Raw genomic sequence first — 15,963 nt, 5'->3', positions numbered from 1 at the left:
AATATCACCAATGCGTTTGCCAATACACGACTGACCGTCTAAAAGATATGGATGCCTGCCGTCTGCACTGCAAGATCCGCAAGAATTTCTTTGGGCGGGGGATCGTCCAAAATCTAAATAAATCAGCACAACACAGTATTCCGCACTTTTCATAATGGGAGTGTGTAGTCTTATTAGTACCTATACACTGCATTAGATAAGTGTACCATGGTAAATGACGATGTGGTGAGGTAGGGATCTACCTGTTCCCCATGTGCGGAACTGGGTATACAATACCGCGTAGGTGAACCAATCGACACGGGTGGACCACACCTCATGATCTAAAAAGTGACAGGTCTAAATACGGCTGCTCCAAAACCTTTTAATCTCATACACCCTACATTGCATACCCTGGGTAGAAAAACACTTGCGGTACGAAGCGGTGTTTTACAGTTTGTTTTTATTTATGTATGTGTTTACTTATTAATTCGTTTTTATCATTCTTTACCATACAGGGTGATTAGAAAGTCAGTTTACCACATCAGTGATATAGTGCGTTGATGATATTACTTTCTAATCACCCTGTATTTCAGAGTAATAATATAATGGCGACGATTCCCTTTACTATCTTTACCTTTTAATATTTATGCATACACTTTGCTATGCTTTTCCCATGGTACAGTAAACTTTTCAGTGCTGTTTAGAACAATTGATGCAAGCAACATAATATGTTTACATATTGTATTTATTGAAATATTCAACAGTTTACACACGGTAATAAAATTAGACACAAAATACACACTTACTGTGATTGGCCTTGCTCTCGTCGAATCGTGTTTCACTTTACTCGTTTTCTCACAACCTCAAAGCCAACCGTGTTTCTTGTTCTTAGAGGGTAAGCTTACAAAGCTAGCGCATCGCAGAGCTTATTCGCCCAGTCGCGCCTACGTTAGAAATCTGACGTCAGGCGATTGGAAGCGATATAGTGAAAGGGCTCTGTTGCCTTTACGCTTCTTACGCAGCGTACAGCCGAATACATTCTTCAGAGAAAAGTGCTTAGCTCCTGTTTGAGAATACGAAGAAGCTCTCCAGTGTCCCCTCCCCTCCCCCGTGTTGTTGTCAGGGTTGCCAGACACCTCCGTTTTTTTGTTTCTGATCAGCAGGGTTTGTTTCGGATGGAGTGAATAGGTAATGATTGGAATGGCTGTTTTGTATTTATTTTGTTCGAGTTAAAGAAAACTAAAATAGTGAAACCGGGAACAAGAGAACCGTAATTCAGGCTGGAGGCAGATATCGGCTTGCGGAACCGGTATCTATGGCTGAAGTATACAGGGCCTGTGAATGACGGCAGTGTTGCCGTATTTTGTCGGAAATCTAGAATCTCACGGAGTTGTAGTACCGTATTCTGAGAAAGTAACTCGGCTAAGCCTAAATTCAGATGTAGGGTGATAATTAGTTATGCTGTACCAGTATTCATATTTATATAGCAGTTATATAAATATCCGTGTGCTGGAAACATGCAAGCAATTTTCCTCCACAGTTGCTAGGGCGAGCGAGCTCCGCATTTGATATTATTACTAGCTAGTCTACCTATGTTAAATGTACAGTTAGACAGAACGTGATGCGCTGGTTTTTGTAACACAGTCGTTTGATCGCAGTGTTTCTCGAACAGCAGTGGTAGAAAACAAACAAACACACTGTAATACAGTAAATACTACTTACATCACCCAGTTTGTTTGACATGGAAGCATGTCGGTTACGTTGGTGGGGTACAGTACTACAATATGTGTATGCAATATTTACAAGAGTAATCGACTGAAATAACTAATAGTTGCTAGACAACAGAGGTATATAATATTTACTTGCAGCTAGTATAAATACGTATTACCGAAGCATACGTCTCTCGGATTTAGATTGAAATGTATTACGCGTCAGATAACTTCTTTTGTTTACCCTAATGTGGATTACTGAGATTAAAAAATATGTAAAATAAATCACTAAATCATCATCTTTAAGTTTTTTTTGTATATATTAAAAAAAAAAATCAGTTTTGTTGGCAGTAGTTAAAAAATAATCTGAAAGCTTCTTATAAAGGCTTTATAAAATATAAAAGCTAATGAAATTACAAAAACAGCGTCCAAAAATATTGAGCTGTCTGTAAACCTCATCATTCTTTCAAGTTTTGTGTCCTGGCATGAACAGAATAAATATCTCAAACACTATAAAGTATCTTGTTTCCCCAAGGTGAGTAAGTGACTCCGCCAAGCCGCTGTACAGTGGGAGCAATGGCAGACTTGCAGGCCCGAGAGGTCATCACGGTGTGGCCAGCAGCCATGGTCAACCCAGACACAGAGCAGGACTCGGGGCTTGAGGAGGAGGAGGATGATGACCACTCAACCCATCAGAACCAACATGAGGATGACTCCACTATCTTCATCGCCTTCCAGGGCAACATTGAGGACAAGGACTTCCAAGCCAAGCTGGACAGGATCTTGGAGAGCGTACCTGACATGCTTCAATTGGGTATAAATACCTTTTGTGTTTTCATTTTGGTGAGCATGAAAGGTACTAGATTGAAAACCATGGAGACAGCATATCTCCATATCTGTGCAGGGGCATTAATTCCAAAGAAACGGGAACGAGCATGCAAATTTGAGGATGATAATGTAAAAAAGCTTTTTTTTTTTTTTTTTTTTTTTTTTTTTGGTCCTTGCATGGAAACCTCTTATTTGCCCTATTAGCCTGAAGGGCCTGCTGGGGCAGTTCACTGTCAAAGCCCATTCAACCTATGACCTAAAATAGCTGCTTTCCACTGTGAGCTGCCCCACTTGTGACCTAAGACGGATTTGGACCCAGGCCTTTAGAGGTGAAAGTCTAGTACATTCATCTTGTGCCACCATCTTGACGAGAGGGTACCAAAACAAACCAAAACCCTACTTATTAACGAACTGAGCTGCTTCGTTAGTATGGCTTATATCCCTTTCAGTCACTGAGTGCAAAGTTGTACCGTGTTAAGTTTCCCATTTGTGTATCTATTTTGTAACACATAGATTTTTAAAAAATCGTGACAGACAGGGATATTAAGTCACATACTGTAGAAAACTACCAACAGAAGTATTTTACCAGTGCAGGTGTGTTGGTAGAGGATTTAACTACAGCTTTGTCCATGTTGGTACTTTCTCTCTTTCCCTGAACTTTTGTTTTCCATTGTAAGGCTATGACAGGCTGAGCCCACAGCACGTGGAGCCCTGGAACAGTGTGCGGGTCACCTTTAATATCCCCAGAGATGCGGCAGACCGTCTACGCCTGCTCGCCCAGAACAACCAACAGCAGCTGCGAGAACTAGGAATCCTCTCTGTGCAGATCGAAGGTATACACTGCCTTGCAAATACTTTAAAACAACTGTCTGTGGCTACTACATTTTGTGGATGGGCAACATTGTTGCTAAAAACATGTTTTGGTTTATTTGGGCTTCCAAGCAGAACAAAGTTTAAGGACATCAAGGACAACCTGTACATTTTGTCTTTGCTGTGAAGTATATAAAAGTGAACATGTTTTATTATAGATTTTGAGTCCTGTCATTAAAATAGTTATGAAATACAATACATTCTTCTGCATGAATTTACTTCAAGTAAAAAATTGCAATAGGTTTTGTATTTTTTAAATATAGTGGCCCTTAATCTAATCCGATTGTTTTAGGTGAAGGTGCCATAAATGTGGCTTTAGTGCAAAACAGGGGTCAAGAGGTCAGAGTCAATGGGCCCATGGGACCAGCCAATCAGATGAGGATGGAGGTGGGCTTCCCAGTGCAGCCAGGTCCAGGTAAAACAAACACATTCTCAGTTTGAATACTTTTTTTCAGGGCACACTTAGTCTTTTTATACCGTCAAGTGGTCTTTTGTCTTTGTCTAATGTTGAACTGTAGCTTTGATGTTCTATTTGGTGACCTAATTCTATATAGAAATAATAAAACTGACAGCACAAATAACCCTAAAATAATTTTAGGTTGTTATTTTAGATGTTAAAAAGAAGCATAGTGTAATCGGAACACAGCAAGTCTCGGTGGCGCGAGTTTGAGTTGTCTGAGCAGTTTTAGGATGTAAATGTAAGGGCGTCGTTTTTTTATTGTCCAACATTAATAATTCTATTTGGAATCGTGTTTTCCTGCCGCAGTACATTGGATTTCAGTGCCTCACTTCCTATGCTTACAGGCACAATCAGAATGAACAATCCCTCTGTGTCTATGGTTGCTTCAGGAGGTAACCCACAGATGCATGTCAGGACACCACGCCCACCCTCACAAACTGGTAAGGCTCTCTAGAAAACAGGGAGGTCACACATCTTAAAGAATACTGTGTCATTTCATAACTAAACACATTACACTTTGTTCATTCTTTGTGCCTTTTTTGTTTTCATCCCAGATGCATTGGACCCCATGCTATCAAATTTAAACATGCAGCAGCTGCAGCCTGCACACTCATCAGTCTCCATGCAGCCCCAGACTCACCCCATGCAGGCAGTGCAGACTAGCAGGCAGCTTAATCCAGTGACCCTGCAGCAGCTTCAGCAGCAGCAGCAACAACAGCATCTTCAGCAGCAGCAGCAGCAGCAACAACAACAGCTTCAGCAGCAGCAGCAACAACAACAACAACAACAACAACAGCAGCAGCAGCAGCAGCAGCAGCAACAAACTCCACACCCTGCACTAGGGGGCGCTCGCACTCCATTCTCCCCACCTACCCAGATTCCCATCCCTGCCGGCTGGAACCAGCTTCCCTCGGGGGCTCTCCAGCCACCCCCTGCCCAAGGCCCCCTCGGAGCTGGTTGGAAGAAAGGACCCCAACCTGGGCATCTGGCACCCCGGCCTTCCTTGGCAACAATTCAGACCCCTAGCCACCCACCACCCCCCTATCCCTTTGGAAGCCAGCAGGCTGGCCAGGTATTTAACCCAATGGGACAGCCACCTGGGAATGGCCAATTCTCAGCCCCACAGCCCAAGGTCCTCCAGGGGCCTCCCGGAGTGAGGGGTCCCCCTCCTTCTGCACCACCTCAGTCTCATCTCTCCGCCAAGTCGCCAGCATCCTCCCCATCTCCCTTTCAGCAGGGCTCTCCCGGGACACCCCCCAACATGGGACAGAACCAGGCTCAACTGGGCCCCCGTCCCTCTGGTCCCCAGGGGTTCCCACAGGCTGGCGGCTCCCCTGGGCGGGCTGCGATGGGACAGCAGGGCAACATGCAGCCCGGCTTCATGGTGATGTCACAACAGAGCCAGGTGTCTCAGGTCCCTCATTCTGGCATAGGAGGTAATTTTACCTGTTTGTAGTGAAGGTATTCCGAGTAATGACTTGTCAGTTTTGGAATTGTCCCACTCTGAAATGTTGGCATTATCTGTCTGTGTACAGTAACTCGTATTTTTGTATAGAATAATTAGACATTTCTCTGATTTACTTGCTTTGTTATTACTTGGCTTATGAACTTGTTTGAGAACTTCTGTTGTATGACTAACAGATATTAGTGAAGCAGTATTGAAAATTAGCTATTGCTAATAGCTTGTACAGCACCAGAGTACATTCTGTTAAGTTTATCTAAAGGACCTGTCTCACTGTTCCTCTCCCCACTGAAGGTATCCCTAAACGGCTGCCTATGGGGTTCCCCAACGTACAAGGCAATCAGAACTTCCTCCAGGGCCAGGGCCCCCCCAGCACTGCTGGGACCCCAGTCAGCAATAGCAACCCTCAGCTGCAGAGCAGTCTGAGCATTCAGCATGCAGGTGCGTGACCTGTCCTGTCCTCCTAAAGCAGAGCTTCATCAAAAGAGTAAAACAAGATAAGGTAGATGATAGTATAGGAAGTCTCGGTTTATACCAGTTAATTGGTAGTTGACACGGGACGTATAATACTTCCAACACTAATCACTTTACTCTCCTTGGTTTTTGTATAGATCAGCTTTAAAATGACTTGCACATATTACTTAAAATGAAGAAAGAAGAATTTGTGAATCCGCCGCCTTGAGCAAAATCTTTCTGTAAATGATGATTAGTTAAAGTAACTATTTTCTTTTTGTGTTGTTTTTTTCTTGTGCCCAGGAGGCCAGCCGTCTACCTCGGCTAATCAGATGCAGGGTCCACATGGCCACACAAATGTGATCCAAACCAATATGATGGGTCTGCACGGTGGTATGAACAATCAGCCAGTGGGGAGTGCTACGGGAGGAAACCTAATGCAGACCCAGCAGGGCCTCCAGGCTCAGATGATGGGTTTACAGAACCAGCCTACGCCCTCCTCCCAAGGCCAGAGTGGGGGCCAGATGATCCTGTCTAGGTCTCAGTTGGTCAGCCAGGGGCAAATGCTGGTGAGTGGCCAGAATCCTAACATGGGCCCTCAGCGGGGGATGACTCCACCCAAACAGATGATGCCCCAGCAGGGTCAGCAGATGATGCAGGGTCACGGGCAACTGATGGGGAATCAGGGGCAGCAGGTCATTTTGCAGCAGAACCCCATGATAGAGCAGATGATAGCCAATCAGATCCAAGGGAACAAACAGACCTTTGGGATTCAGGGCCAATCAAACATCATGCAAGGGCAGATGATGAGAGGGCAAGCACCTAATGTGCAAGGTGGTCTGGGTCAGTTCCAAGGACAGATGTCTCAACAGCAGCAGCAACAGCAACAGCAGCAGCAGCAGCAACAGCCACAAGTTGTATCAATGAATGGAAATCCCAACCAAGTAATGGGCCTCCATGGACAACCCATGAGACTGCCAGGAGGCCACCACTTAGTCCAACAGCAGCTGCAGCAGCAGCAACCACAACAACAGCAACAAGCACAGCAGCTCAGTGACCCCAGTGGAGGTGCTGGAGATATGACTATGCAGCAGCAGATGCTCCCAGATGTTCAGCAACAGCAGCAGGGTGGTATGGTGGGACCACTTAACATGCAGGCCGGCAATAGCCACTTTCACAGCATTGGGATGCCCTTCAATGCCCAGTTTGGGGGCCAGATGGCGATGGGTGGCCCTTGTATACAGGCTGGTTTCCCTGGTAACAAGGATGTCACCCTGACTAGCCCGCTGCTGGTCAACCTGCTGCAGAGCGACATCTCGGCTAGTCAGTTTGGACCTGGTGGGAAGCAGACGGGAGCCAACCAGGGAAAGCCCAAGAAGAAGAAGCCCCCCCGCAAGAAAAAGAACAACAATGGGGTTGTTGGGGGGCAGCAGCCAGAAGAGGCACTGGGGTAAGAACAGCAGTCTATCTATCAGAATACATGTCCACATTGATACGGACATTATGTATGTCGCTCTTCTTAGTGTTTTTTTTTTTTTTTTTTTTTTGTTTGTTATTTAAAAAACAGGTTGTGACTGGGGCACTGCTTTTCTGTGGTTGAAAGGTTTCTAATAAAATGTCTCATAGTACTGAAAATGGCACACTAATCCATGTTCATGTAATGTCATTGCTTTTTCTTTAGTGGTCCAGATGTGCGGCCTCCAGGAATGGCAGACCCAGAGCCTCAGATCTTGAGTGTGGAGCAGGGAGTTGGAATGGACACTGCAGGCCCAAAGCTCTCAGACTTCACCAACAGACCTCAGGGTAAGGGAGATGAACGTTTGCATTTTAAGTTTTGTAAGGAGAAGGTTCGGCTTTCTTGCTCAAGCATCTTCTTTAAACGATGACATTTCATTTTACTGATTTAAGTAAGTAAAACTTGGCTATTTCAAAATGGGAGGGAAGCCATGGTAACAAATTAAGATATTACTCTACAAAGAACCTTGGTTTTTTTTTTCCTGTTGCATCAGTTCAGAAAAATTGTCCTCTTTCCCAGTCTCAACTGAGTGTCCCCTCTTTTTTTGGTTTCTAACCACATTTTTGTGTCTCTGGTGTTAGGGTTTCCTGGACAGCCAGGAGATCAGAGAGCAATGCAGCAAATGCCCATTCAGTTCATGCAACATGGACCACCACAGCAGCAGCAGCAGCAGCAACAGCAGTTACAGCAGCAGCAACAGCAGTTACAACAACAGCAACAGCAGCAGCAGCAGCAGCAGCAAGTGCAATCTCTACAGTCAGGCCAGCAGGGGATGATGTCCCAAGGTCAAACTCAGCAGCATCAGCATCATCTACAGCAGCAGCAGCAGCAGCAGCAGCAGCAGCAACAACTACAACTACAGCAGCAGCAGCAGCAGCAGATGATGATGATGCTCATGATGCAACAGGACCCCAAATCTGTCAGATTGCCTGTACCTCAGGGAGGTCCTCAACCCAGGGGACTCTTAAATCCTGGAGATGTCCAGAGGGTGCCTGTGTCCCAGCAAGGCAACATGCCCGTGATGATCAGCCTCCAAGGTCCAGGTGCTATACCACCGTCCCCAGATAAGCCTAGAGTTCCCCTCATGGTGAACCCACAACTTGCAGGTGTTGCAAGAAGAATGCCTTTCCAGGATGCGGCACAAGGAGGCCCTGCCTTGACCTCTGAGGATGGCACTTCCTTGCAGGATGGCACTTCCATAGAAGGAGGACACCAGACTGGCAATGGGGTACCCCAGTTAGTAGGCACTCCAGGTCCCAACCAGCTCCTGATGAAGCCTGGGCCCTCAGCTATTCCTCAGCACCAGGGAGCAAGCCCCCAACAGCAGCTTCAACAACAGCAGCTTCAACAACAGCTTCAACAGCAGCAAACCGCCCCCATGTCAGGTTCACACAGTCTTCATTTTCCCAATGTTCCCACCTCCTCACAGACCTCCCGGCCCAAGACACCCAACCGGGCTAGCCCCAGACCCTACTACCCTCATACCCCCACCAACCGTCCTCCTAGCACAGAGCCCTCAGAGATCAACCTGTCCCCAGAGAGGTTAAACGCCTCCATCGCAGGCCTCTTTCCACCACAGATAAACATCCCTCTGCCTCCTAGGCAGCCCAATCTGAACCGAGGCTTCGACCAACAGGGCTTGAACCCTACAACTCTGAAGGCCATAGGACAGGCCCCAATAAATCTGGGCTCCCTTAACAACAATGGGCAGCAGGCTTTCCCCCACAACACCCCTGGGTCCTCCCCAGTTGGCAAACAGCACTCCACGGGCGGCCCTGCCAAAAGGGCCAGTCCGAGCAACAGCAGACGCGCCAGCCCTGCTTCCAGCCGCAAGACTACCCCCAGTCCAGGACGGCAGAATGCCAAGGCAGCCAAGCTTGCCATAAATTCTTCCCCCAGCCAGCCCCTGGTGAACCCACAAAACATGCTGGTCAATCCCCTTCCTGTTTTGCCCAGCCCTGTCGGTAGTACCTTGCCTCCCTCTACATTGGGCCAGCAGCACATGCAGAGCCCCTTCCCCGCTGGTCCTGTTGAAATGAACAAGGAGGGGCAAATGGCACAGATTGAAGGACGACAGGTTGTGCAGCCTCCAAGTGACCTCCCTGTGCCTGAGATAAAGAGTCCCCACTTACCCCAGGAGAAGAAAACAGCTTCTGTGGAAGAGTTTACTCGACTTGATACTCCAACACACGACAAAGCCCAACCGGTTGCTCAAGAGGAGTCTAAAGCCGCTCCTTCCCCAGCTTTGAGGGAAGCCCCGACTTCTCTCGGTCAACTGCTTGACAATTCAGGCGCTCCCAATGTTTCCCTTAAGCCTGTTCAGGAAGGACTGTTGGAAGAGGAGCTGAATCGGAAGGAGACCCCATCTACCTTTCCACGGGATCAGGAGCCCCTTCGCAACCCTGCCACCACTCGGAGCTCTGATACCAGTGTCCCGGACGTGAAAGAGCCAGCACCAAATCCTAACCCTGTGCAAAGTGTCCCAGCTGTTTTACAGAGGTCAACGCCCTCAACCTCCATCCCGTCCAATCAGATCACTGTTTTTGTGGCGTCAAATCCCATCAGCTCCTCAACCAGCACTTCTCAAGTACCACCTACTATTGTCTCCTCGGTGGTCTCGGCTCCCCCCAACTCCCGCCCACCCCAGTTCATCACAGGACCTGTAATCATCAACCCAATCTTTCAAGTCATGAAGGGGTCTCGGCCTGGCCAGCTCCCTGCAGCATCCATACCCTCCAGCACCAGCAATGTGTCTAAGCCAGTCACTGTACTTGGCACTCTCCAAGTTCCCCCTAATATACAATTCTCTCAAGCACCTACCACAACTCAGTCTTCAACGATCAATCCCTCCAGCACCCAGCCAGGCCACCCACTTGTTGTGGGACCCCAACCCCCTAATCCGGTGCGGTCAGTAAATGTGTTCCCCCAACCTACTGAAACCCCTAAGGAGTCCAATCCTATTGAGATGGCCCCAGCCAAACCCAGCCCTGTTGAGAAACCTTCCTCCCACTCCAGCCCCTCCTCTTCCTCTAAACCGCTTGGCACTCCATCCAGTCCAGGGACCAGCAATAGTAGGAGAAGCCCAATGTCCCCAACAACTGCTGCAGCCAAGGCGACGAGCAAGCCTGACAATAGCGGCCAGATACACATGACCAAACCATGTCGGAGTGTTCCTGAGGTCCACAAGCCGTCTGCTGAAATTGATGCACAGCCAGCGGTGGTTTCTGAAGGTCCACAACCCTTGGCCTCTCCAGTCAATGTCCAGCCGGCCCTGTCTGATGGGAAACGCCCTGCCCTCCCTCCTCCCCAGAGTGCTCCGCAGAAAAGCCCCCTGGTCCCAGCTCCCTCTACAGGTGGACCAGCTCTCACTGAACCGTCCAGCTCAGTGGGCTGCTCACCACCTACAGCTACAGCTGGTATCCCTACTGAGGGACATCCTGCTCCCCCAGTGTCCGAGAGCAGCCTGCCAGTAGCACACGGGGACCCAGTAGAGGAGAAGGTGTCTCTGGGAAGCACCGAGCTCACCCCAAGTACAGGTAATTGCACAAAGCACCTAATGGGAGGGGGGTGGAAGGTGAGGGTGACGTTTTCAGGAAACCTTTCTGATTGTCCTGTTTTATATTTCAGCATCCATTCAGCAAGAACCACAACAGCAAGAGATGCCTCGTGTTGAGAAAGCAACTGGTATGTGGTTTAAAAAAAAAAAAAGCTTCAAACTAATATTGTAACACAAACGTAAAATCCTATCTCGTCACTATTAAAACGTAATGCTTCTAATATTTCTTTAAAACAGAGTTCTAAGAACTATGAAAATAGCAACAAAAAAAAGTGCTTTACCTTTTGAACTTATGGGATGTTTTTGTTTTTGCAGGACATGAAGTAGCTACTGTAACAGAACAGGGGTAAGATTATTGTTTTTGTAATAATAATGACATTTAACCAGCTCTTGTGGTATCCTTTCTATAAACTGTAATTGTATCTCAAGGTCACTTCCACATGTGTAATTGTATCTCAAGGTCATTTCCACAGGTGTAATTGTATCTCACGGTCACTTCCACAGGTGTAATTGTATCTCACGGTCACTTCCACAGGTGTGGGTGCAGAAATGTTCAGACTGTAGCATTAGTGATACATTTATCTTGTATAATGCCTGTTTATTAAAGTAATATTCAGCAACACGAGTTGTTACTTTTGTTAAAATAACTCTGGGTTACTCCCAGTTTGTTTGTTTTCATTCACGCAGTGCTTTCCCAGGCTTGGTCTGGTAAGAGGTGGTTCAGTATGTTGGGTGAAATTAAACAATCATGCAAATGAAGAAGTTACTTTTCAAACTTAATTTACAAGAAGAAAATCTGTAATTCAATATAAGTTTATTGCTGTTTTTCCACTTGTATAACAGATGTATAAAGAAAAGAAAGATGCCTGTTCACGTTGACCCAAGGTATGTATGTATGTATGTATGTATGTAGCTTAACCATGCATCTGTCACTGCAGCTTTATCATCAGGTCCAGGACAAGGGGAGAAATCTGCACAAAGAGAACAACACCTGAATCGAGAATGGTTCCCAGTGTCAACTGCTGGGAAAGAGGTATTGGTTGTTTTGAACTCTCTCTATACACGCTACAATTAATCACATCTCTCCCTGTTCCAGGGAAGCCAAGAATATCCCCGAGAAGCCGAAGGCCCCTAGCAGACGGAGCTCTCGAGCAGAGAGGGATGTAGAGGAAGGGTCCACCCCGCAGGAGGCAGCTGAGAACGGGCAGCGCAAGAGGTCAGCCAGGCCAGGCTCCGCCTCCACTGCAGCTGCGAGAGGTACAGACAGCTTAACTCAGTAACAGGAGTTCCTCTAACTTGCTTCAGACAAGGCGGTGCAGATAAATCAGTCAAAGAAAATTCATGCAATGTAAGCTATTCCTAAGTGATATAACAATGAAGATCTCATTTATTTCATAGTTATTCTGTAAGACTTTAACTAATAAGACCAAGCAGTCTTTATACCTAGACAGTTATTGATCTGCTTTAAGTGGTTTGCCTTGTATTAAACTGCATCCTTGCTGAGCTCCATCCCTGTTCTTTTTCAGATACAAACACAGGCGCCAGCCCGAATCAAGCCAAGCGCAGGAAATCCAAATAACACCGTACTGTTAACTTGTGAATTGTAAATGTTTGTGAATTATTTTTACTATCCTTTTTTTTTTTTTTTTTTTCCTGGGCAAATAGTTTTTTAAAAGGAAGAATAATTGTGTACAGATTGTTTTAATAATTAATTAATGATAATAATGTTTCCCGCAGCAATGTGAGTTTTATTTTAGGAGTTACTGTCGTTTTCAAACGCTGGAATGATGTTTAGGCACCTCTGATTTATCAGTGTCACGAGTATCTTGTATAGTTTTGCTGGAAAGCTTAATTAAATCTTCTACCACCCGCTTTGTGTTTTACACTAGTTAGATTGTATTGGAGGTCAGCTTTTTGTTTTTGATTCTGCTGCAAAAAAGCATTCTCGGACATCTCTTTCTACTATGCCTTCTGTTTTATGGCTATGGTCATAAAAATTGGTCAGCCCTTGGGTATTTAAAGACACATAGCCAGAGGTTTTGATACAGTTCAGCTCAAAGCCAGCAAACCTTTCACCTTGAAAATCGATCTCAACTAATCCAAGCGTGGCATTCTGAAGACTCCTAGCAGTGCGCTTCTACACTACGGCCGCTCCAGATGTAGCTTTTACAATCTATTGCATTCAACGTTGAACACCACTAGAGGTCTCCTGAAGTAATGAAGCTCAGACTAAGGCTCCTTGGCAGAGCAACAAAATAGTAATCATTTAGGAACTAGAATTGGAATGTAGAGAAGAAAAAAAAAACAATAGGCATTTCAGTTGCAGTAAGATTAAATACATTAACTTTTTACTTCACTTTTAAAAGACCCCAAAGTGAGACTGAAGCCTCACATCTCTAGTGGCTGGCTCCACAGACCCAGATTGACACTCACCTTGGACTGCTTTGCCGAAGTAGCATTATAGTTTTAAGATTAATGGTAATTGTGAAACCAGCCTTATTATAGGTTTGGTACATCGGTGCAGTATCCGATTTGGATTTTTAGTACCATGCTACAGGTCTGGCTTTTATAGGTGACTCCACATTCTAGTCCTTCTGCATGGCTTCCTCTTCACTCCCATGTCTGCCTGTGCTGCTGTACTCTGGGGCACCAGCTCAAAAACCATTGCACATCCAACCTCTTTTATATGCTTTTTTTTTTTTTTTTTTTTTTTTTTTTTTGCTTGCAGTGTTTAAAAAAAAAAAAAAAAAGTCGCAGGAAACTGGTCAATTGGGGTTTAAGAAACTTGATTTTCAGTCATTCTCTCCTTTTTTCACATTTAGTTGTTTTGTAGATGCTTAAATTACTGGTTGGTAGGGCTGTCAGTTAAGCCTCCAAATAGCAATCGATTAATTGGGCACACAAACTCGAATAGTTCCAATAAGTATCTATGATTATGTGGGCGGTACACATTGTTGCACCATTCCTCTACCCCCGACCTGATTATTTTAATGTCATTGCTCTTATAAGTAAAACCACAACATTCGCAACAAGCCTAAAACAATTTAACATACTACAGGAGTGTTACTAAAAATATTTATTCCAAACAGATTACAGTACTTTGGAATGTAATCTATATAAACTAGAAGAGTTTATGAAAAACGTATTTTATTTTTATTTAGTGACAGCTGCAGCATCATGCATTGCATCTTGTTAATACTGTACAACCTAAACTTCACTATCTGTGAAACACACAATGTGGAAATCCCTGCCTATAATAATAATAATAGTAATAATAATAAATTGATTTACTTACCACAACATGCATGCCCGCTATACAGGTCAAGCTGATTAACTATGCGCGTTACAAAAATGTAATTTATTTAATCGATTATCCAGTGTTTATCGATGTATATAATGAAGAATGGAATCGATCGAAAAATTGATTTTCGATTTAATCATAGCAGCCCTACTGATTGGTCCAATAGGGCGCTCTAACAGTGGCTGAATCGGCAGCATTATCGCTGCATATGTGTGACAACAGAAATGTTTTGGCAAAATTGATAGGTTTTTTTGTTTTGTTTTTTTTTTCCTTCTGTTTAGTGAAGCTGAATGCATATAGTATTAGAAAGAGAAATTGAGTGAAATATATCATAGTGGTTGCAAAATATGAAGTCCGAATAGTTCTACTCTCTCACACACGATAAACATAAGGTTTTCTTGGACATTTTCAGTGCACCAATAAATGTATTTCCTTCACCAGGAATTTAAATGTATGTGCTATGTTTGAGTTTGGTATTAACTGTTGACAAACAGGCATAAACAGCATTTTCTATATTGATTAGATATCACTCTATTGGCATAGTTTATGGTATCGGTACTATCTTGCTTATTGTGCATTTGCATTTTAATAATATGTGGTTGGCCTAAATATGGTTTAATATATTCTCTCTCTCTCTCTGTTACTGTGCAGATCATAAGCCTTAAAGCTGTGCTTTTAGAATTGGTCAGTTTGCAGGCATTTGAAAAGTTCCACGCATCTGTGTCCTACTTCTAGGACCACAAACACTGGGACTGATTTTTTGAAGTATTGCTTAAGCTATAAACTTGTAATGCCAGAGTAACTCCTATCCACATAATTTAAATCAATTAAAATCCCAATATCCCAGTTGTATGACACAAATAAAAACACTTTTAAAATGGTTTCTTTTACCTGTGAGAGGCTTTAAGGTGAAACTAACCATATGTGGTTTTTTTGTGTGTTTTCCTATATTCTGACTTTTATGCTATTGTTGCATAAAAGTCTTCTGCAAATCAAAATGCCTCTGACCCAAATTACAACCCTGCTAATATACCCACACCTTGGACAATAAATAAGGAAAGCGTTCAGATAATCTGTGATCATTAATACAGGCCCAGTTTTTTTGTCATGCTTGCATACATGCTGGCCCATTTTCATCTTGCATGTTCCATCCATGTCATGTAGAATAACCACTAATTCCTTGTGTTTGCCCATCTTGTTACTCTTAATATTTTAGCGAGACTTTAAAATGCCTTGCTTTGGTTTTGCCTCAAAAAATTATGTTTTATGTGAATAGAAGCGAACTGGTGTAACATTATGCTTATATTTTTGTTTAAAAACAAACAAACAAAAAAAAAACCTTGTAAATAATTTTATAGAATATTTGATGTCAGTGGTTGTAGAAATGGACCAGAAAAAAAAGATACTTAAGATTTGAGATGTAATTGTGTGGTGTTCACAATAAATGTTGCTATTTCCTTAAACACTGTCGGAGTCTTACTGTAGGGTTATTGTAATAAAACCCTTTTCCATCCATAAATTCAGTTAAAAAATTACCGAGAGGTTTAATGTCATAGAAAGGTAATACTGTATATCTTACTTAAATACTGTTTTGTTGAACCATTATCATAAGGTCAAATACTTTTATTTGATTTTAAATAATTAAAAATATTATAAAATGCATGTAGAACTTTTTTTTTTTCTTAATTCAAGATCTGCCCAATATGAATACAAGAATGATGTTGTAAACTAGCATGTTTCTGCTGTTGCTGTCCTCTAGCAATACTCCCTGATGTGTTGATTTGATCAGTTTTAGGATAAACTACAGCTAGATTGTATCTGATCATTTT

General features: G+C 44.0%; 1 protein-coding gene across 2 annotated transcripts; it reads left to right on the top strand.

Annotated features, from left to right (window-relative positions):
- Positions 1 to 897: 897 nt before the first annotated feature.
- On the top strand, positions 898 to 15,597 carry LOC117964485 (nuclear receptor coactivator 6-like). 2 transcript variants are annotated; one of them, XM_058990938.1, is made up of 15 exons: positions 898 to 1,167; positions 2,224 to 2,502; positions 3,194 to 3,349; positions 3,679 to 3,801; positions 4,191 to 4,286; positions 4,401 to 5,282; positions 5,603 to 5,749; positions 6,065 to 7,211; positions 7,443 to 7,564; positions 7,859 to 10,813; positions 10,905 to 10,961; positions 11,149 to 11,179; positions 11,677 to 11,718; positions 11,930 to 12,090; positions 12,360 to 15,597. In XM_058990938.1, the coding sequence occupies exons 2-15, from the start codon at positions 2,265 to 2,267 to the stop codon at positions 12,410 to 12,412; spliced, it is 6,210 nt and encodes a 2,069-aa protein (XP_058846921.1). In that variant the 5' UTR covers positions 898 to 1,167; positions 2,224 to 2,264; the 3' UTR covers positions 12,413 to 15,597. The 2 variants fall into 2 exon arrangements, with proteins under 2 accessions (XP_058846921.1, XP_058846922.1); XM_058990939.1 differs by lacking the exon at positions 11,677 to 11,718.
- Positions 15,598 to 15,963: the final 366 nt, after the last annotated feature.

This window comes from Acipenser ruthenus, chromosome 18 (assembly GCF_902713425.1).
Source record: "Acipenser ruthenus chromosome 18, fAciRut3.2 maternal haplotype, whole genome shotgun sequence".
Lineage (NCBI taxonomy): Eukaryota > Metazoa > Chordata > Actinopteri > Acipenseriformes > Acipenseridae > Acipenser > Acipenser ruthenus.
Note: the sequence above shows the minus strand (reverse complement) of the source record. Positions and strands in the feature narration are given on the sequence as shown.